Raw genomic sequence first — 20908 nt, 5'->3', positions numbered from 1 at the left:
AGAAATAAGGATGGACACAAGCTTCTGACTTCCGACGTCAGATGAAGCTGTGCTCGGACGCATAGGACCCGGGAGCTTACTGGAGCACTTGTCTGCGTGTCTGTCTCTCCACTCTCATCTTCAGAGTCACTGGCTGAATCCTGACAGCTTGTGTTGGCAGGTGAAACCGGCAACTGAGAAAGGAGGGTCTGGAGGACTCTCAAATACACTAGCAGTCCTTCCTCAGAGAGGGTCCCTTTGTAAAGCAATGAGTTACAACCGTTAATTAGAAGGGATCAAAAAGAAACTGGAAAACTCAGATTAACATTTTTCCTGTACTCAGGGAGGCATTTCTGACCAGGACTTATTATTAAAACTTTAACAATTCATATATAGATGTGTGCATTAAAATATACTAGAGGAAGATACCAAAATTCTACAATAGGCACGTTAGCAGTTTAGCATAAATGGGGAAAACATCCCCACACTCCCAGGAGTTCTCCCATTCAACTCTAAAATTCTTCTTAATCTGTGAGGCCTTATAATATGTATTTAAAGCAGACTTTTTCATTGTGCCTGGAAACCTTCCCCAGGGACACTGCCCAGGGCACAGTCCTTCAGCAAATACGCCCTTCCAGAAATCCCCACCCCAGAGGCCACCTCGACAACGGGACACCCGCCACCACACCCCCTGCTCTTATGCGCTAATACCACCTCTATGTGAGTTCGGGTAAGACACATCTTGTATTTCATACCCAAATAATTTTCACCAACAGTTAAAACAAAGTAGAAGAGCCACGGCGCTCCACCACTGGTCTTGGAGCGTGGACCCTCTATGGACAACAGTGCATTCAGGAAGGGCTCATAGGGGAAGACGGTCTGCACGTCGGCCAAGGCGGGAATGACAAAGTGGAAGACCTGCTCCGTGAAGGGGGCTGCCAGGACCTCCTTCGTGAAGGCTGTAAAAACTTGTTGCCTTAAAAAGAAAAATGGAAGCTTTTAATAAAACCAAAACACACTGTTCACAAAATCATTGATTCAAATCACTGGTCACAAAATATCTTCCTAATCAATGTTAAGCTTTCAATATCAACTAGATTACCCTGAACTTAATGTTGTGTCTTTCCTATAAAAAAAACTCTGCCGTGTTTTTGCTAACTTTTGGTAGCTACTAGAAAGCAAGAAAATAACCAGGTCATCAGAATTATAAATTTATGTTAGGGTGCAGGACAGATAGAAAAAGTACATTTTTCTTTAAACTGAGTCACACTAATAAAGCAAAAATTTGACTTTCAAGTCTATATTTAACATAGCATCCTATGTCAAAGTTATTGTTGGACACATACAATCTTGTGAAATTACAAAATCAATAAATTAATTCCATTCTCACCTTGCACCTTCTGGACAGGAGTTGTAAGTAAAGTGCAATGGTTTTAAAACATTCTCTAGCAAAATTTTTGCTATAGGAACTCGAGATAGATCAGAATATTCAATACTTGATGGAAGCTTGCTGTTAATTAACAAATAGAGAGATCTATAATACCCTAAAAGAAAAGAAAAACGTATTTATAATTTGTATCAATTCATACCTTTTCTTATAAGGAGGGGAAAAAAAAACTTGTCAATTTTTAAATGCTTTTTATAAATCTCCACAGGTACAACTTCAAGCTAATTTTTCTTCAAGTTTCTATTAAGAAACCTTTAGGCACCCATGTAGCTTGAAGTGATGCATAAAGTCCACGTACCCACTACCCAGCACCAACAATTATCAACTACAGCCAGTCATCTATGCCTCCACTCATTTGGAAGCAGATCCAAGATATAATTATCTCAGTATATCATCAAAGGACTTTATTTTTCTTAAAACTACCATCATCACAGCTAAAATAAATTAGTAATAATTCCTCAGTATCACAAATACCTATCAGTGTTCAAGTCTCCAGCTGACTCATGTTATAAATTTTATTTAACTAGTTTGCTTGCATCAGGATCCAAGTAAATCCCATATAGTGTGATTTTTTAAATCTGTCTCTTAAGCACCCTTCAAGTAATTAAGTCCTTTTGTGGTTTTGTAAACAACATCATGTTGAACCCAGGACTTTAACCCCTGGGTAGACTTCCATGCACTGCAGCTGTTCTACTTGCTGATACTCCTGACCATCACCATACTGCTGATGGGGTGCAGTCAGGTGAGCGTCTCTGCTTCCTGATGGGACAAGAGGGCCCAGTCTCACTTTCTCATCTCCCAATCGGGACCAGGGACTCTTCAATCCCTTCTAAAGGAAAGGATCCCTCTGGAGACCACAATGTGGGCACCGAGGGATTCACATGTTTTAAAGACGACCTCTATGAAGCAGAAACACCTGGCATGGCCTTTCTAAGCTGCTGATGGCTTTCTAGGGGTACGGTGAACATAACTCTGCCGCCACTAACAACTCAGGTCACGCAGTCCTATAGAAGCGTGTGCCCCTTTCTTGCACGGCAGTAAGAGCACCTTCAGGCATAGTCTGCAGGCATCTCGTTACTGTAAGCTCACACTAACACACACTCCACCTGCTTGGTTTGCTCTCTCCAGCTCTGCACCCGACGTTCGGTCGCTGAACAGTGAGTCTCCGCACGGGATCACCAGACCTGCTCTGCAACTACCCCAACTCTAACCTCACACACACTGATTACCAGTGACGCGCAACAAGAAAGCCTGAAAGCTCTTTGCTATAAAACTGAAAAGACATAAATACATCAAAAAAATTTTTTAAACACATCAAGAAAAATTTTTTAAGTATCGTAGTATTAATATATTAACACAAATATGTGCAGATTGACAGCATGAACAGAGCATTAAGTAGTTTAGTTGCAATTGTTAAAAAGCTTCATGTTAAGTCAACATACAGTGTACAATAACAACATGAACTAGTAAATGAACACGACGCTAAAACATTACAGACTGGTAACGTCAGGAAGTAATTTATCAAAAAAGATGAAGCATGGCTATACCACAGACACTGGAAGCAGCACCTTCTGTGTAAGATTCTGAAGCATCTCCTAGTTCAGGACACATTTTAAAATAATGCATATTTCTTAGTTACCATCTTTGCACTTTTGACAGCAAGAAGAGTAAAAATTCTCATTGAATGCTTAGTCTTAAGTCAATATATATAATAATACATCAATTAACACAGTGGACCATTTACAATTGCCATTAATTTGCTTTTTAAAAGATCAAATTCCACAAATTTCAATTTGATTAACTCAGTAGTCTCCCTAATTTTTCAACGAACTAAGTAGGGTTTCTTTTTTTTTTTTAAACCTAAGCCAAACAGTAAGGTTGGATGTATAAGAATTTAATTTCTACAGTTTTAATCCTGAGAATTAAATTAGCTAGATTTAACCCATCAACAGATTAGTCCATTTCAAAAAAAAAAAGCAAAATTATTTATGTTTTTATCAGTAACTGTTGCTTTCCAGAACACCCTATAGCTCCTTTTATGACTCATAACACACCCATTCTAACGTTAATGCTCCTGAAGTCCAGGAGCCCTGAAGCAGCTGACTTTTGGAGTCAGATTTTTGTTGCCGTTGTCCTTGCTGGCCACGCCACGCGGCTTGTGGGATCAACTCCCCAGCCAGGGACTGAACCCGGGCCCACGGCAGTGAAAGCACCGAGTCCTAACCACTAGGCCGCCAGGGAAGTCCCTGGGAATCAAATTTTTTACTTTATGTTACTTAATTATCATAGAAGTTTTAAAAATCATATGCACTTCATAGTCTTTCTGCCGGCAACACTAACACGTTCTCAGAGGAACTGCAGATCTAGGTTATTATACCTGACAGAATGCAGTCACTTTAAGACGTGTGTCACCGAGTTAACAAGAAAATTCAAATAAACTGAGCACCTTCGTCTCCTCTACTGAACTACTGTGACTCCTGGGACAGCCTCTTCCCTGGTCGGCATGGCGCTGTGTTCGCGGCGTGACTGTGCCCACCACCCGGCGTGGCGCTGTGTTCGCGGCGTGACTGTGCCCACCACCCGGCGTGGCGCTGTGTTCGCGGCGTGACTGTGCCCACCACCCGGCGTGGCGCTGTGTTCGCGGCGTGACTGTGCCCACCACCCGGCGTGGCGCTGTGTTCGCGGCGTGACTGTGCCCACCACCCGGCCGCGGCAGCCAGGCCTGCACTGTGGGCCCAGAGCTCCTGGAACAACGTCCGAAAGCAGACGCTAACTTACTTCATTTTCAAGCAACAGGAAAAGTGAGGTAAAGATAGCAGACACATTTCCGAATTTTGAGGGTGGGTAGAGACGAGGACAGATGTTAGAATCTGTGATTCACACAACGCTTCCCACCCAGAAAGGTGCCCTGGCCGGTGCCGACTGCTCACGACCACGCCACCCCCAGTTCTTACACCGCCGACTTACCATTCTGAATCATGTAGTGCAAAATTTGTTCAATCACAGACACCACATAGCTAGCATCTTGTAAAACAGGCAAATAGGTGCTCTCAGAGGAAAACACCTCAAGCATTCTCATTGGAAGTGCAACATTCAAACTGTCATCATTACAGTTCTGCAGTAACCTGTAAAAACGAAAAAAAAAAAAAGTATTCACACACTTACTAGACGGCAAGCGTCACCGAAAGTTTCGTCAAATTCTTCTCTTCTCTACGGTAAGTGTTCGAGCCATTCTGTTCTAGCACTACAATATCCCTGAAAACAGACGTGACTCCAAGACAGACAGGAAATAACCAAGCATCGTGTCACTGACACTTTTTTTGAGTCCTTATTATGCGCCAAATAGAATGACGACGCCCGGTTTAGAGAAGAAAAATGCACCATCAGAGAGGGAGAAACAGACACGGAAAATCAAAGATCACCAATGCCGTGTGGGAAGGGTATGATACACTGACCTAAGCTGCATCTAATCCAACTCAGATAAGGATCTTTCCACAAGTGCCTGCAAGACTTTCCATGCCCACAGTATCTCCCAAGAAGAACACTTAGTATATTTCTGATCCTAAGTCATCTAGCATTTTGACTAAAGACTCCCTTCCTACTATGAGAATTATAGGCAGAAAGGAAGGCTTAGCTGTCACAAAACTAAGTCTTACTTAAAAACAGAGAATGTCTTTTTTTTTTTTTACATCTTTATTGGACTATAATTGCTTTACAATGGTGTGTTAGTTTCTGCTGTACAACAAAGTGAATAGCTATATGTATACATATATCCCCTCCCTCTTTTCTTAGAATCAGCTTTACAGAGACACAATTTACACATGATAATCTGCACTCATTTAAAGTATGCAATGCAATGAGCTCCGACATTACCCCACAATGAGGACACATCCATCCACCGCTTCCTCTCCGCCCTCTCTAGTAACTTCCTCCCTCCAACTCCTCCACCCCCAACCAATTTCTTCTGTCACATAGACTAGTCTGCATTTCCTACTATTCTATCCGTGAGGAACCATACGGCATGCACACATTGTCTAGATGCTTCACTCAGCATCTTTCTGAGATTCATCCAACATGTTAAACACAGGGTCCTTTTACTGCTAGTCGCATTCCACAGCATAGGAAGACCATGTTTTGATTATGTATTCATATGCTGATGGACACGACCTTTCTTGTTATAAATAAAGCTGTATGAACGTTCAAGGATAGCCTGTGTGGACCTGTCTTATTTCTCTTGGGTAAATTCCTAGGTGAGGAACCACTGGGTCACATGGTAGCCAGACAGCATTTAACTTGACAAGAAACCGTCCAGTGTGAAGGGCAGTATGTGAGAGTCCCAGCTGCTCCATACCCGAAACACTTGGTATTAACCCTTTTTCAAGTTTTAGCCAAGCTAATGGCTGCATAACTGAACTTTACTGTGATCTGAATTTGCATCTCTGTGATTATTTATGATGTTGAGTACCTTTTCAAGTGCTTATTGTTCATTTGTGTGTCTGCTTTTCAAAAGTGCTCCACCTTTTAAGTGGGCCCTTTGTTTCTTGAAAACCCAAGTACACTGTCGGTGCCCACCTAGGCCTCACCCGCCTGGCCCTCATTCCAACGAGCTCCAGCAACCCCTTCCCCGGGCCCATTTCCCCTCCCACCTGGATCCTGGATAAGCGCACTCTCAGGTTTCCCACCTTAGTCTCCAGACCCCACTGCCTCACCCACTCCTGGCCCACGTCTCTGCCCCTGTGCAGAGCTCTTCACCATTCACAATTCCTCTTAAACCCGAGCCAACCGGCCCTTCCCCACCGCTGCCCTCATCAAGGTGACCAACGGTGCTACGGCGGGGAAAACCGCCAGACTGTGAAATGGGCAGGAAAGACTGGTGGCCGGCCCAGCTCGCTCACTGTGTTACCTCCATCCTCGCCTCCCACCAGGCTGATCTACAACTCCGTAGAGACAGAAGCTAACTTGTAGAAAACTGACAGGAATGCAAATGTTTCCCATACAGAGCGACACAAATTATTCCTGTTCCTGGCAATGCAAAAGGCTTCTGCCAGAGAATATAAATTCCCTAAGGCAAATCCTTGTTTGAATCAGTTGTAACATCTCACTGGTTCCCTCGTTAATTAACCAGTTAAATAAAATCACTGACACATGTTCATAGGGAGTCCCGATTTTACCTTTCCTGGAAAACAATACTGAGCATTACCAACTCAATGATCAATTCTCTGACTCCGTTTATGCTGGTGGCCACTCCCTGACCGCCCTCCTCCCCCCTCCTCCCCGTGCTTTCCCCGCTCAGAGGCCAGGGCCCTGGACTCTCCTCCTCCATCACCAGCTCCTCCTCTTCCCCACAGCATCCTGATGTCAGGGGACCCCAGGGACCAGTCTTTGGTTCTCTTCCTACACAATTCACTTAATCTCATGCATGTTTATGTTCCTTAGTGTTTAAGACGACTTCATCCTCCTAAATGCTCAAACCAAACGCTGGCAGGCATCCTTGGCTTTACTTCCGGAAACCCCACATCCAGTCTGTAAATCCTGTGCACTCTAGGTTCCAACCAACTTCATGACACTCCCACTGCGATCACCATGGCCCAAGGCACCATCATTTCCGGAATGGACCACTGCTGTCTCTCACGGATCCCCGTCTCTGCAGCACACTAGTGAGAACAGTTCTAGAAAAACATAAATTGGAGATGCAGGGTGGCAGGGGCTACTCCAGATGAAAAGATTCAAGAGACATCCAAGGTTATGTGTGGTCAATTAGAGTTTATTTTTTAAAAAGAAGAAAGAAAGAAAAACAGCTATTCAATGTAATTTGAAAACAGGAGGAATTTGAAAATGGACTTAGTACTAGACAAGATGAGCAACCTGAGTCATTTCTAAGTACAAGGGTTGCTATTACTGGGACTGTCAAACCAGACTGGTGGCCCTAGTGATAGTTAATATTAGTACAAGGGTTGCTATTACTGGGACTGTCAAACCAGACTGGTGGCCCTAGTGAGAGTTAACATTACTCTCAATCATTTTTAAAGGTGTACTAATGAAACTCTTGTTTGCAGGAGTGTCCTTCTTTGGGGAGATGGACACAAGTATTTTGGGAGTGGGAAGTCACTATGTTACTTTGAAATGATTCAGCAAAATGTTAACAGTGGTCAACAATGTTAAAAACACTCGACTCTGGATGGCAGGCAGATGCCCACTTACTGTGCCACTTTTCTACTCTTTTATGTTTGAAAATTTCATAATAAAAACATTATAAGAGTCAGGGAAGAAAGAAAATTCAGGTCATGTCACCCTTGGCTCAGAACTCTCCTTTGGCTTCTCTCCTCTCTCAGCATGAAAGCCAAAGTCCTAAAGAAAGTCCCTTCCAGGGCTTCCCTAGTGGTGCAGTGGTTAAGAATCCGCCTGCCAATGCAGGGGACACGGGTTCGAGCCCTCTTCCGGGAAGATCCCACATGCCACGGAGCGTCACAACTGCTCAGCCTGCGCTCTAGGGCCCGCGAGCCACAACTACTGAAGCCCGCGCGCCTAGAGCCTGTGCTCCGCAATGAGAGAAGCCACCGCAATGAGAAGCCCGCGCACCACAACAAAGAGTACCCCCCAGCTCACCACAACTAGAGAAAGCCCGCGTGCACAGCAACGAAGATCCAATGCAGCCAAAAGTAAATAAATAAATAAAGGCAAGTCCCTTCCAGATGCTGGGATGTGCCCGGAGGGCCCTCCGTCGGCCTCCCCGCCCGAGCCTGGGGGGACTCTGGTCCCTGCACAGCTGTGCCTCCCCCCCCGCTCAGGGCCACCCTTCCCTCCAGACTCTCTAAAGTCAAACTACGCCCCCAAATTTCAATCCCCCTTTCCTCCTTTTATCCTCCTCATTATTTAACATCTATTTCTGTCACATAAAGACGTTCATGTGTTCCTCATTCTTGCTTATTCTCGGTCTCCCAGAAGACAGTCTCCAGGAGAGCAGGTCCCTTCTCTGCCTGTCAGAGCCACATGCAGTGCTGAGAACTGGGCCAAGCACTTAGCAGGAACCCCATAAACTTTTTTTTTTTTTTTTAACATCTTTATTGGAGTATAATGGCTTTACAATGGTGTGTTAGTTTCTGCTGTATAACAAAGTGAATCAGTTATACATATACATATGTTCCCATATCTCTTCCCTCTTGCATCTCCCTCCCTCCCACCCTCCCTATCCCATCCCTCTAGGTGGTCACAAACCCATAAACTTTTTTAATCAGCGAAGTTATTAACTGATTAGCCAATCCCAATTTTGTTCCTAATGGATGCTCACATAAGAAAAAATGTAAGTAATGTCAGTATTCATTACCTTTTTAAAAAATTATCTTTATTTTCAAAATAAATTTACTGAAGTTGATAAGCAGTTGTTTACAAACAACATTAGCACTAAATAAAAATGACAGAAAGCGTGTACTTTGAGAGCTGTACTAGATGCCAACAATGACCCCTGTACCGTTAGATCCCTGAGCCCTCAATGATGCTTCCAGCGCCCAAGGAAAGGCAAAAAGATGGCTTTGAAGGATGGAGGTGACCAGGAGACCATTTTCTTTTAAGTAGAAGTTTACCCATCAGTCCAACCACCCAGTAGAGCACTGAAATACTGGGCCTGGAAGAACCAGTCTCATCCAATACTCCTCACTTTAGAATGAAGCTAAAAACTAGATCCAGTAACTTCCGTCACGCCCTAGGCTGGCAAGACACAGAGGCAGTACTAGAATCCAGTCTCCTGACCTCTACTTCATTACTATACTGACCCGAGTTCCGCTTATCCTGAACTCAGGTGGCATCAATTTCCGTGTTATCTGTTCATTCACAGATTTCATACACAATGAGGTACATCATCTCTTTCACATAAAACTACTTTTCTAGCTCTGAAAAAGTTATCTTAAATTCCCATGGAGACCAAAAGAGTGGAAGAAAGCACACGTCCCCATCTCTGGTAACTTGCCAAAGCACCTAAAGTTCAATGCCCTGCACACGGCAGGTAAGATCATTCACTGGTTTATTAACATCACACACTTGAAATAAAGTTTCTAACAGATTGCTATTTTAATTTTACTTTGTTAAAACTTCATTCCTCATCTAAAGGAACCAGCTTCCTTAGAGAAAACAGCCCCAACCTGGGGCTTTCAGGGGAGGTGTTAAATAGAGCCCAACATAGCGTGTCCCAGAAAGCAAAGATGCTTCGAAACACTAATGGGGCTCCGATAAGGGCTCCCTCTACCCGGCATCTAAAAATACATGAGGCCTGACTGAGACTAAAGGGAAAAGGAGGCAGGGTCTTCTTCAGAAATAACGCCAACTAACAAACACTGAAGAAACAACAGAATTAGAAAAATCAGCATTTTATAAACCACGGATATAACAACTGATTCAGGCGTAGATCATCAAATGCAAAACCAAACCACTGGGTGAAAGGCGGTACTCTCATGACAAGGAAGGAAATGTACCTGCACAATCTAGAGAGGAGTTTTTACCTTCACTCAGCCTCACGGAGAATGGGCTATGTCTCACGTGAGGCACTAGGACTCTCACAGTTATCTGCTATGAAGCATTCTTGTTGAACATGCTTAAACTGAATCAAGTACAGCCCGATGTCAGTGGTTCTCATGGGGGCGACACTCGGCAGTGTCTGGAGACCTGTGTGATCAAGTGGGTGCCACCTGCATCAAGTGGGTGCAGGGCAAGGATCCTGCTAAACACCCTACAACACACAGGACCACGTGCACAACACAGAACGGTTCAGCCCCAAACATGAAGAGGGTGTGGTTGAAAAACTCTCCTCTAGAACTGACATCCAATTTGAAGGAAAGAGAGGAGACAAAGGAAGAAGTGAAACAAATGGAGCCTAGGATCATCAAAACAGAGAAGATATTTTTGAGATAACTGGGGAAATCTGAATATGGAGTGTGTATACCACATGATATTAAGAGAATTACTATTCATTTTCTTAGATGTGAACATAGCATTATGGTCATCAGAGAGTGCTTTCTTAGGAGAAGTACGGTGAATCGGGTGAAGCGTCATGATGTCTGCAACTTACTTTTACATGCTTTAGAAAAACAACGTAACTGTAGGTGTGGAGAGAGAGAGAAAGCAAATGTGGCAAAATGGTAACTTTTGAATCTAGGTGAAGGATATATGGTATTCTTTCAACTTTACTGGTGGTAGAAATTTTCCAAAACAAAAAGTTGGGGAAAACAAGGAGAAATTACATTTGGATTTATCATCTATTAAAATTACTTGCTAAATGAATACCTTCGAAAGGACATTTAGTGTCCATAAACTACAACCCGTGCGGGGAACCAGCCACAGGCTGAGTGGCTCTCGGGTGAAGGGTGCTCCTGACACCTTTAAAAGCTTGTAAGAAAAAACACAGTATGTATAAGAGAGACCACAGGTGGCCCACAAACCCTAAAATTCGTGCCATCTAGGCATTTACAGAAAAAGTTTGCTGACTCCTGCTCCAGCGAATCAATGCATACAATGTGTTTTTCAAAGTAGAAGTTTTCCCAAGAAATAAAAGGGGTTTGAAAAAAATAAGATTTCTTGGGATTGGTGATCTTCCAGATTCTCTCTCTGCATAAAGGTTCTTCTCTACCTTTAGTCCAGCTCAGGATTCTGGAAGTCAGTTAACAAGGCCTAGCTCTGACAGTAATCCTAAATAAACCTGACTACATGCAACTTCCAGAAAATTAGCTGAAATTATATTAAAGGCTCAGAATCATTTGAAAGTTTGCTACTGTGCAGATATCAGCAATTTTGAGAAAAACAGTGAAGATGTTAATTTGTTTTCTCATTCAGGTACTACTGCTCACATCACCTAAATGTGCTTTGTAGACTGAATCCAGGAAAGTCATGGAAGTGACTTATTTCAAGTCCATACATAAATCACAAGAGCCTGATGAAAGGCCTGCTCTAAAGAGCCTGTATCCTAGGGCAGAGACCCTAGGAGAATGGGATCATCCTCACAGCAGGAGTCCTTTCAGGTGGCCCATCCACTCGCTAGCAACCAGGACCCCTGATATTCCACAAGATAATTCCAGAGCCTACTTGAAAGAAAACATCATCTGGAAGGTATTTATATCTACATTTTAATTTCTACAGGGAGAATCACAGGAGTGAAAACTGTAATACATAGAACATTCCAGTCTCAAAAAAAAAAAAAAAGGGGGGAAAACCACTGCCGCAGACACTGAAAACCAAAGGGTATTCCTCTAGACAAAGTGATCACCGCGTCACACAAGTTGCTGACAACGATGGGTTTACCTGCAACAGAGGCTCATCAACCTCTTTATTTGAAATAAGCACGTAAGTCTCTCAGATCCATCCAACTGCTGGACAAACAAAGAGCTATATTTAATTAGGTTCTGATACATCCATATCTGAAAGAAACAGCAAAACATACAATTATAACTCTCAGTCCATAAAAAGCTAATTATTTACTAATTACAAACATACCAAAATTTCCTTAATTGGTAAATACTTAATCAAAAAAATCAAAACATGATAAGAAGTAAATCTTCTAAGTCAGGTTTTAGATAGTAGTACACACACGTCCTGAATTTTCCATCTTAAGAAAGCACATCAGCATGAAGTTACATTACTAAATTTATTACTAAAAGTACTTAAAACTCACGTAAATGTGAAACAAAAAGTTCATTTGCAAAAATCAGCAAACCACAATAAAAACATATGAGAATCACAATCTTAATCATAAGTTACAAAGGATAACAGTTCCTTCTTTTTATCTTTCTCCTCTGAGTTTCCAGCACCTTTCCTGTGGATACTCTCCTTCCCTAACTCCATGAAATTTCGGTAGAAAAGGCAATCATTCAGTCCCACTATTCCTGATAAAAGGCCAGGTGTGTAGCATGTGAGGCGAGAGATGTGTCACTTAACTAGACAGGAGGAATCCTATCACAATGTTTATACAAACCATTGCAGTGTGCACCTGAAGTATCTTACAATTTTGTCAATTATACGTCCACACAGCTGGAGGGAAAAAAGGTCAGACACGTCCGGATGGCCAGAACCCCCACAGTCCCGGACACGGTGATGGCCATCGCAGTGGGCAAATGCTGAGTTAGATTTCTGTTGAGCTCCCACCCAGGAGGCCTCTCTAGTGTGGATACAGCTGCCAGAAGTGATTTTGAAAACACAATACCAAACAGGAATCTCTTATACTTCCTCTACGATATTTTTGTTGCTATTTGTTCATTTCATGAGACCCATTTAGAAGTGTTAAAATTAAGACAGCTTCTTAAATGTGCCACAGAACCTTTTCTTTACCTGTCATTTTTACAGAGTTTCTCCTCTGACAGTAACACTTATTTGATATAAAATGTTATCAAACAATTAAAGTACTAACACATGTTTTGCATGATAAATTCGAGTGTGTCCTAAGTTGGGTGGAAATAACTCTGAGACCCAATCCGAATGTTAATTTACCTACACACAAGCTTTCTTCTTGAGGTATTTGGAGCTACTTGTTCATATTTTCTCAGGAACCAACATCATACAAATATTTTCTGCACTATCTGACACGCAGTTCATTCTAAAATTCGTATTGAATACTACCCATTAACAAATAAAAATAGGATGTACAGTAACTAAACATTATAAAAATCTGAAGGCCAACCGTAGGAAGTACAAGAATAAGGCTGTAAATACATTTATCAAGTAATTACGTTTCAACGACATAAAAAAAAAACCTCAAAGCACTTTATTTGAACACTTTCTGGACTGTTTTTTTTTTTTTAATTGAGGTATAGTTGATGTACAACATTATATGCTTCAGGTGTACAACACAGTGATTCACAATTTTTAAAGGTTACCCTCCATTTATAGTTATTATAAAATATTGGCTCTATTCCCTGTGCTGTACAATATATCCTTGTAGTGGACTGGATTTTGATACTGTTTTTTACATTCTTGACAAATGCACCAATATCATCCCAAAAGTTCTAAGTACATTAAACATCTGCTTTGCCTAACTTTTTGTTGTCATTTACTAAATTCAGATAAGTACAGTTTCAAAAACTTTCCGTCTTATCCATCCTTTCTCAGGAAGTTAGCTGAGGCTGTACATCAATAAAACAAGGGAGTAAACCAAGAAAGCAAAAAGATACGGAATCAGGAAAGAGGACCTGAAACGGACGCAAAGCAAAGCGGAGGTTTTCCCAGGAACATGGCAGGCGTGGAGAGCAACCACTCCAAACCGTGCAGCAAGTTCCCAGGACGCAGAAGGAACGGCTCGCGGGGAAAGAGCATCCGTGACCTGACTCTCCAATCACGGAAAACTGTACTGAGAATTATTTTACTGTTAGGAGGTGGAAGAAAACTTTACCATAAAGAGATTCAAAGATAATTAAACAGAAATGACACAATAATTAACTCCAGAATAACTCAAGAAAACTGTACATAAAAGAAAATGCAATCACAGTCCACTATTTTAGCAGCGACCATATTTACAGTCATTATAATAAAAAATAAATCAAGGGAGTGGGTGAGGAAGGGAGAGCCATATACGCACAGTTCTGCACAGAGCACCTTAGAAAAACTATCAAAAGTGGCATCACGCCTGCTCTTAAAGTAGGAATTAGGGTACTTGAAGATGGGCAGGAGACTTTCCCTCCACATATGACTGATTTATTGTTCTTGCATTTCTGTGTGCAAACTGAATCAACAATCCAGTTCGCTGTTCTCATATGAACCAGGCTTGAGGGCCTGGTTAATTCTAATCCTACACGGGGCCTGTAGGACTGGGCGGCTGCACCACGTGCAGAAGCCATGCAGGAACCGCCGACCAGACCTCAGGGCGGGGCAGAAGCAGTTCTCCAAAGCGAAGGGTGCTCTGGAGAGACAGGACTGACGGCCCTTCTGACCCCCACGTGGCTGTGCTCCACGTCTGACCTTCAATCCCCAAGGTCAGAGTACGTGAGGAAGGAACAGACTGCTCCAGAAAGAGAGCCAGATGACCTGCTGCTGTACGCTTCTCATTCTCCTTCTCACAGACTTCAGACAGAAAGCCTAGAAAAAGCCTGCCTTTAGGGGACACGGGCTCGAGCCCTGGTCCGGGAAGATCCCACACGCTGCGGAGCAACTAAGCCCGTGCGCCACAGCTACTGAGCCTGCGCTCTAGAGCCCGCGAGCCACAACTACTGAGCCCACGTGCCACAACTACTGAAGCCTGCGCGCCTAGAGCCCGTGCTCTGCAACAAGAGCAGCCACCGCAATGAGAAGCCCACGCACCGCAACAAAGAGTAGCCCCTGCTAGCCGCAACTAGAGAAAGCCCACGTGCAGCAACAAAGAGCCAACGCAGCCAAAAGTAAATAAAAATAATTAATTAATTAATTAATTAATTTAAAAAAGAGCCTGCATTTAAGGAAAGCCATCTTTACTGCCTCTAAAGATTTATGGAAAGTTCTTCCCATGGCCCAGCCTAGCTCAATACAGGAAGCAATGCTGGGTGTTAAAGCCCAACACCAGATAAGCAATAAAGTATTCCTATGTCTTCTGTACTTAAAGTCCACACAAGGGTCCTTCTAGTATGTACGGCTGGAGCATGGAAGACTTACTTTTCACTGTATACCCATGTTTTACTTAGAGATTTTTAATCCAGGTAAATAAGGATGTCTAAGAATAAATACGTATTTAACCTAATGAATCTCAATATTTCCTGGGAAACTGGACACAGTAACAAGTTCCACTTTATAAAGATGATTCATCCACGTATCTCCTCCATTAATACACACCGTTCCTCATCGCTGATAACATCAAAACCTGTAACATTTTTTAAGTTACACAGTTATATTTCAGACGTTTCAAGAGAGAGACCCTAGAGTTTAGAGATTCACATCTAAGTACTTACAGCTAACAGGCTATAATACAGAGGATGCCCGTCACAGGGACGAAGGCGCAGGGCGGAGGGTTCTGTGCAAAGCAAGGAGCTGTCTGTGCAGACTGGCTAACCGGGACAGCACAACAGAGCAGCCTGCTGTTTCTTATATTCGAAATTTTCCTTAATAAAAAAATGAAAAAGCCTACTGAAAATCTGTATCGATTTTTAAGAGGTAAAACGTTATCACCAAGACGACCTATTACCGCTGGTTGAGGAAGTCACAAGGGTGAGACACGCTGGAGGGGTTTTCTGACCACATTAAACCAAAAGCTGGAAAACACATTAACAAGGGTTAGTGAAAATGTAGTCAACACTCACCAAGCGTTTTGAGTCTTCATTCTGTTTGTAAAAAAACAGAAGCTGCCTCACCAAAAGGGTAAGGTTGGGACCGCTGGCGATGGAAAACGTGCCACCGGGCTGGGACAAGCTGGCACGGCGATCAAATGCACTTCTCTGGATGGAGTACTGACAACAAAACGAGACACAAAGACAGGATCACGTGATCGTATGGTCTAAATGGTCACTCAGTGTTTAAACTGGAGTAGTGGAAACTGACAATTAAGATTCCGTTACTGAGGAGTTATCACTGGTAAACGGTTAATGAAACCCAAAAAGCCTGGAATGTAGTGACAGAGCCATGAACGCCCTATGCAGGAGTCTTCCACCACCTCCTTCTACTGTGATCTTTAGCCATGGTTTGGCCTATGTTTGCATTTAATAATTTAAAAATCACCAAAAAACTCATCTGTCTATAAATCTTTATATAAACTAATAAAATTAACTATTGGGGAAAATACTATTATCCACATTAACTTTCATTAAACAAGTACACACAAAAACACGTACAAAATGAATTCCACTTCTAAGAATCCAAGGCCATATTTAAAATAAGCTCTCAGGGCTTCCCTGGTGGCACAGTGGTTAAGAATCCGCCTGCCAATGCAGGGGACACGGGTTCGATCCGGGAAGATCCCACATGCCGCGGTGCAACTAAGCCCATGTGCCACAACTACTGAGCCTGCGCTCTAGAGCCTGCAAGCCACAACTACTGAGCCCACGTGCCACAACTACTGAAGCCTGTGCGCCTAGAGCCTGTGTTCCGCAACAAGAGAAGCCACCGCAATGAGAAGCCCTTGCACGGCAACGAAGAGTAGCCCCCGCTCGCAGCAACTAGAGAAAGCCCGCACACAGCAACGGAAAACCCAACGCAGCCAATCAATCCATCAATCAATCAATCTATTAAAAAATAATAATAAATAAAATAAAATAAGCTCTCTCATACCTAATTCCTTCTCAGTTTAAAAACAAACTTACTTGCTGTTTTCTGTCTCTATAGCCTCGAATAAATGACTGGATAATTATTGCATTTTTCAATCTTCGTCTTTCTTCCTGAATAATGCAGGGAGGAGGGAACAATGGGTCAGGATCAGTGAAAACGACAAATACTAGTTAAGACTTAAAAAAAAAAAAAAAAAAAAAGCTACATAATTCACGTACCACAAAATTCACTCTTTTAAGTGTACCATTCACCAATTTTTAATATACTCAACGTTGTGCAATCATCACCACTGTCTAATTTTGGAACATTTTCATCACCCATCCCCAATAAAACCGCTGTACCCAGGGGTTTTACCCAGTCATCCCTCATTCTCTGTCCTCCCACCCCGACCCCCCACTGCTGGCAATCACTAATCAATTTTCTGTCTATATGGAACTGCCTATTCTGGACATTATGTACAATGGAATCATAATATGTGGCCTTTTGTGTCTGACTTTTTTCACTTGGCATGATGTTTTCACGGTTCATCGACGCTGTACCATGTGTCAGTACTTCACTCCTTTTTATGGCTGTTCCACTGTACGGATGTCTCATTTTGTTTATCCACTTATTAACTGATGGACATTTGAGCTCTTTCCACTTTGGGCTATTATGAATAATGCTGCTGTGGATATTCATGTACCAGCTTTTGCGGGGACATAGGTTTTCATTTCTCATGGGTGTATATCTAGGCATGGAATTAACATTTGAGGAACTGCTGGACTGTTTTCCAAAACAGCTACACCATTTTACAATTCTACCAGCATAGAAAGACTTCCTTTTTTTACAGTTTTTGTTTTAAGTATTAAAAAATATACAGACAACAGAAGCATCTATTTTAAAGGTCACTTTGTTTCCAAGTAGAAAACTCCAATTTTTATCAACTCGACTCTGTCTTTAAAACTTTCAGGGGTAGGATAGGGAGGGTGGGAGGGAGATGAAAGAGGGAGGAGATATGGGGATATATGTATATGTATGGCTGATTCACTATGTTATAAAGCAGAAACTAACACACCATTGTAGAGAAATTATACTCCAATAAAGATGTTAAAAAAAAACTTTCAGTGACCTAGCAAAAATATATATTCTTCATCATCATTATAACCACTGCAGCTAACAGTGTTTGAGAGCCTACTATGTGCCAGCCCTAAGAGAGACACTTCACATGCATTCATACAATAACCTTACAGGTGAGTATTACTCCTGTTTTAAAGACACAGAAACCGAGACTTCCATAAAGATTAAGTAAGTGATGCCAAAAGATATGAGTCAGAGAGCAAACTCAGGTGTGACACCAAAATCTGTACTGTCTTATCACATGACAATGTTTCACATCTTCTATGAGTGCCACCTACCAGGCTTGAAAGGCACATACACACTCACGCAATCTTGGGATTAGAGAACATACCATCAGGTCACAAAAGTGTACTTCCTGAGCTTCAGATGGTTACAAAAAGGGAACCCTTGAACTTAAACCTAGTTTGGGAATCTATTCATAACTATGATGACTCTGACAGCACTTAATTAAAAACTCATATAACATCCCATGCATTTTCAAAACACTTATTTTTACTCATTCAGCTGTTTGCTGGGGAAGAGTCTCAGTAACACTCCAGCTCTCTGGCAGGTGCGCTGAGGACAGGCGAGTCCTCACAAGGCCTGGAGGCCAGCTTCACATTAGCTCTTCCCTGTTTTAAAGGGGATTCATCCCTCCCCCACTGCCTGCCAGAAGCAAATGCAATGCTCTCCAAAAAGAAGAGGCCATATTCTAATCCTGAAGATATCGTTTCAGTTTGGAACATACAATGTCCGGTATTCAACCAAAATAACCAGGCAAAGACAAGAATTTAAAATCAAGAGGACAAACAACAAAAATGAACCCACAGGAATTCCAAACACTGGAGAGTAAACATTATCTTTAAAAATCTACAATTATGTGCAAGAAATGAAAAGACGAGAGAACTGGGAAATAAAAGAATCAAAGAAAATTCTAGAACTCAAATAAAAACTGAAAATCAGAACTCAATGGATGTACTTAACAATCAGACATCACTAAAAGAGATAATTTGTAAATCAGAAGTTAGATCAGAAGAAAACAGCCAAACCAAAGCATAGATATTCAAAGAATAAGTATACTGAAAAGAGTACAGGAGACACACAGGACATAATGCAAAGGTCGAACATCTCTGTCACGTGAGTCCAAGAGGAGGAGGAGAGGGAGGATGGAGCGGAGGCACGACTGGGAGAGATGGCTGACTGAGAATTTTCCAGAAAAGATAAAATACACCAACCAATACTCCACACAATGAACGGGTGAGTTCACATTCACAGACGGGTACCCAGCACACAGGGCTGACTACTCAACACTTCTCTTGTTTGAGCAGTGATTTTCAAGTGAGGGCAGTTCCCACCGAGGGAGCGTTCGGTAGTTTCTGGAGACACCTGTGGCTGTCTCAGCGGGGGCAGGGGGTGTCTCGGCATCTGGGGAGAGGCCAGGGATGCCGCCAAGCGTCCTGCAGTGTGCAGGACGGTCCCCACAGCAAGGGACTACCTGGCCAGAATGTCAAAAGTGCTAAGGTGGAGAAACCCTGCCTGAGCGTTTTTGCATCTGCTGTTCCCTTGACCAAGAACGCTCTTCTTCCAGCTTTCCACAGCTTTTCTTTTCCATCCTTCAGAAGTCCACTCAGCTCCCACCAGCTCAGGGACGCCTTCCCTCAACACCCTATCCAAAGCAGACCTTCGCATTCCCCATCTCAGGATCCTGATGAACATCTGTGTTCTACGGCCCAGCAGAAACACTGTTTTATTCCCTGTCTATATACCCAGCCAGCAGAAAAGTACCTGGAACATAACAAGCTCTCAATTTATATTTGTTAAAGGAATGGATGAATTATTAAAAAACAAAACAAAAAATGACCTAGAAAAGCAGGCCATAAGACACCACAATTGCTGATTAATCAACAAAGTAAAGCCATTTTAAGAAATTACCTCTGAAAGATAAAATGTAAAATAAAGACTAAAATGCCAAATGTCACTAGCTCCTTTCATTTATTCAGCTTCTTCACAAATAGTTAAGATAACTTGCCTTGACAGGGAGTTTTCTCCTTTTGCTTGACAAAACATGAACACTATACATGAAGACTTTCTACATCTTCTGGAAGCCGTATCATAAGCAAGTAAGTGAACTGAAAGCCTATTTTCTCCCTCTATTCTGGAAACTGCTCTTTTAGTCCATCTTTTCTACATTGGTTCCAGAATAAATGACCTACATAAAATCCAACAAATCCAGAAATGTTTCTGAAGTTTAACATACATATAAATACTTAAGTTATGTCACATATAACATACATATATCTAATATATAAAACAGGAAAACCAAGGCTTATTTAGATGCCATGGAAAAATGTTTATCTACAGGGACTATTACAGAACTGTTTTTACCTCCCTCTTTCTTCTTTCTTCCTGAGTACGATGTAAAAGAGAAGCCTTTTCTTCCTAAACACAAAAAAGAGAGAAAAGATAAAGGTTATAATTTCAAATTATAAAATACTCTCATACAAAAATTATAGAATGTTGTGACCCAAAAGATTCTAGAGATCATCCGATCAAACTGTCTGACTTAGTAAGAAATCTGAGGCACAAGAGGCTAAATGGTTCCCTCACCCCCATCCCCAGGTCACAGATCTAATTGTAGTATTTCAGTAGTGTTCTAAGAATAAAATCTGATTTCCTTACACACACGTTAGTTCAGGTAAAACTGGGGAGATCTGAGTAAGATCAGTGCATTGTATCAGTGTCAATATCCTGCTTGCCAGCACATACTACAGCTTTGCAAAATACAACCCCCGGGGGAAATTAGGCAATGCAAACAACAGACCTTTCTGTATCATTTCTAACAGCTGCATGTGAGTCTACAATTATCTCAATAAAAATTTCAGTGAAAAAAATCAATCTTTCATTGTTATCAAAATTTTTAAAATTCTTTTCATCGTAAGTAAAACTATATTTTGAATAAAATTACTTGATATGTAGAAGGAACTGAAATAACAAATGGGAAAGTTAAACATTTCAAATAAAATAAAAATACTTACAGACGACCCTCCCCCCCCCCCCAGCACCATTCCAGCCTATACTGTATGGGCATTTTATTTTTGTAAATTTAATCCAAAATAAAATTAAAGGCCTAAGACATCAACATATAAATCATTAGAAAAATTAATAAACCTAAATTTCTTAACACAAACA

At 41.9% G+C, this 20908-nt stretch overlaps 1 protein-coding gene across 4 annotated transcripts in view; it reads right to left on the bottom strand.

The window, feature by feature from the left end:
* Positions 1–20908, bottom strand: part of UBE3C (ubiquitin protein ligase E3C) — a 118062-nt gene that overhangs the window by 76871 nt on the left and 20283 nt on the right. For 2 of the 4 annotated variants that reach the window (XM_082398823.1, XM_082398824.1), the window contains exons 2-9: positions 20105–20158; positions 16660–16734; positions 15664–15810; positions 11711–11826; positions 4394–4551; positions 1370–1523; positions 735–955; positions 81–235 (exon numbers count right to left, since the gene is read on the bottom strand). In XM_082398823.1, coding sequence (XP_082254949.1) covers positions 81–235; positions 735–955; positions 1370–1523; positions 4394–4551; positions 11711–11826; positions 15664–15810; positions 16660–16734; positions 20105–20158 — 1080 coding nt within the window. The remainder of the gene's footprint in view (positions 1–80; positions 236–734; positions 956–1369; positions 1524–4393; positions 4552–11710; positions 11827–15663; positions 15811–16659; positions 16735–20104; positions 20159–20908) is intronic. The other 2 variants (XM_082398825.1, XM_082398826.1) reach the window with 2 other exon arrangements.

The sequence above is a fragment of the Balaenoptera borealis genome (genome assembly GCF_965194805.1).
Source record: "Balaenoptera borealis genome assembly, chromosome: 7".
Classification (NCBI taxonomy): domain Eukaryota; kingdom Metazoa; phylum Chordata; class Mammalia; order Artiodactyla; family Balaenopteridae; genus Balaenoptera; species Balaenoptera borealis.
This window is presented reverse-complemented; position numbering and strand designations above follow the sequence as displayed.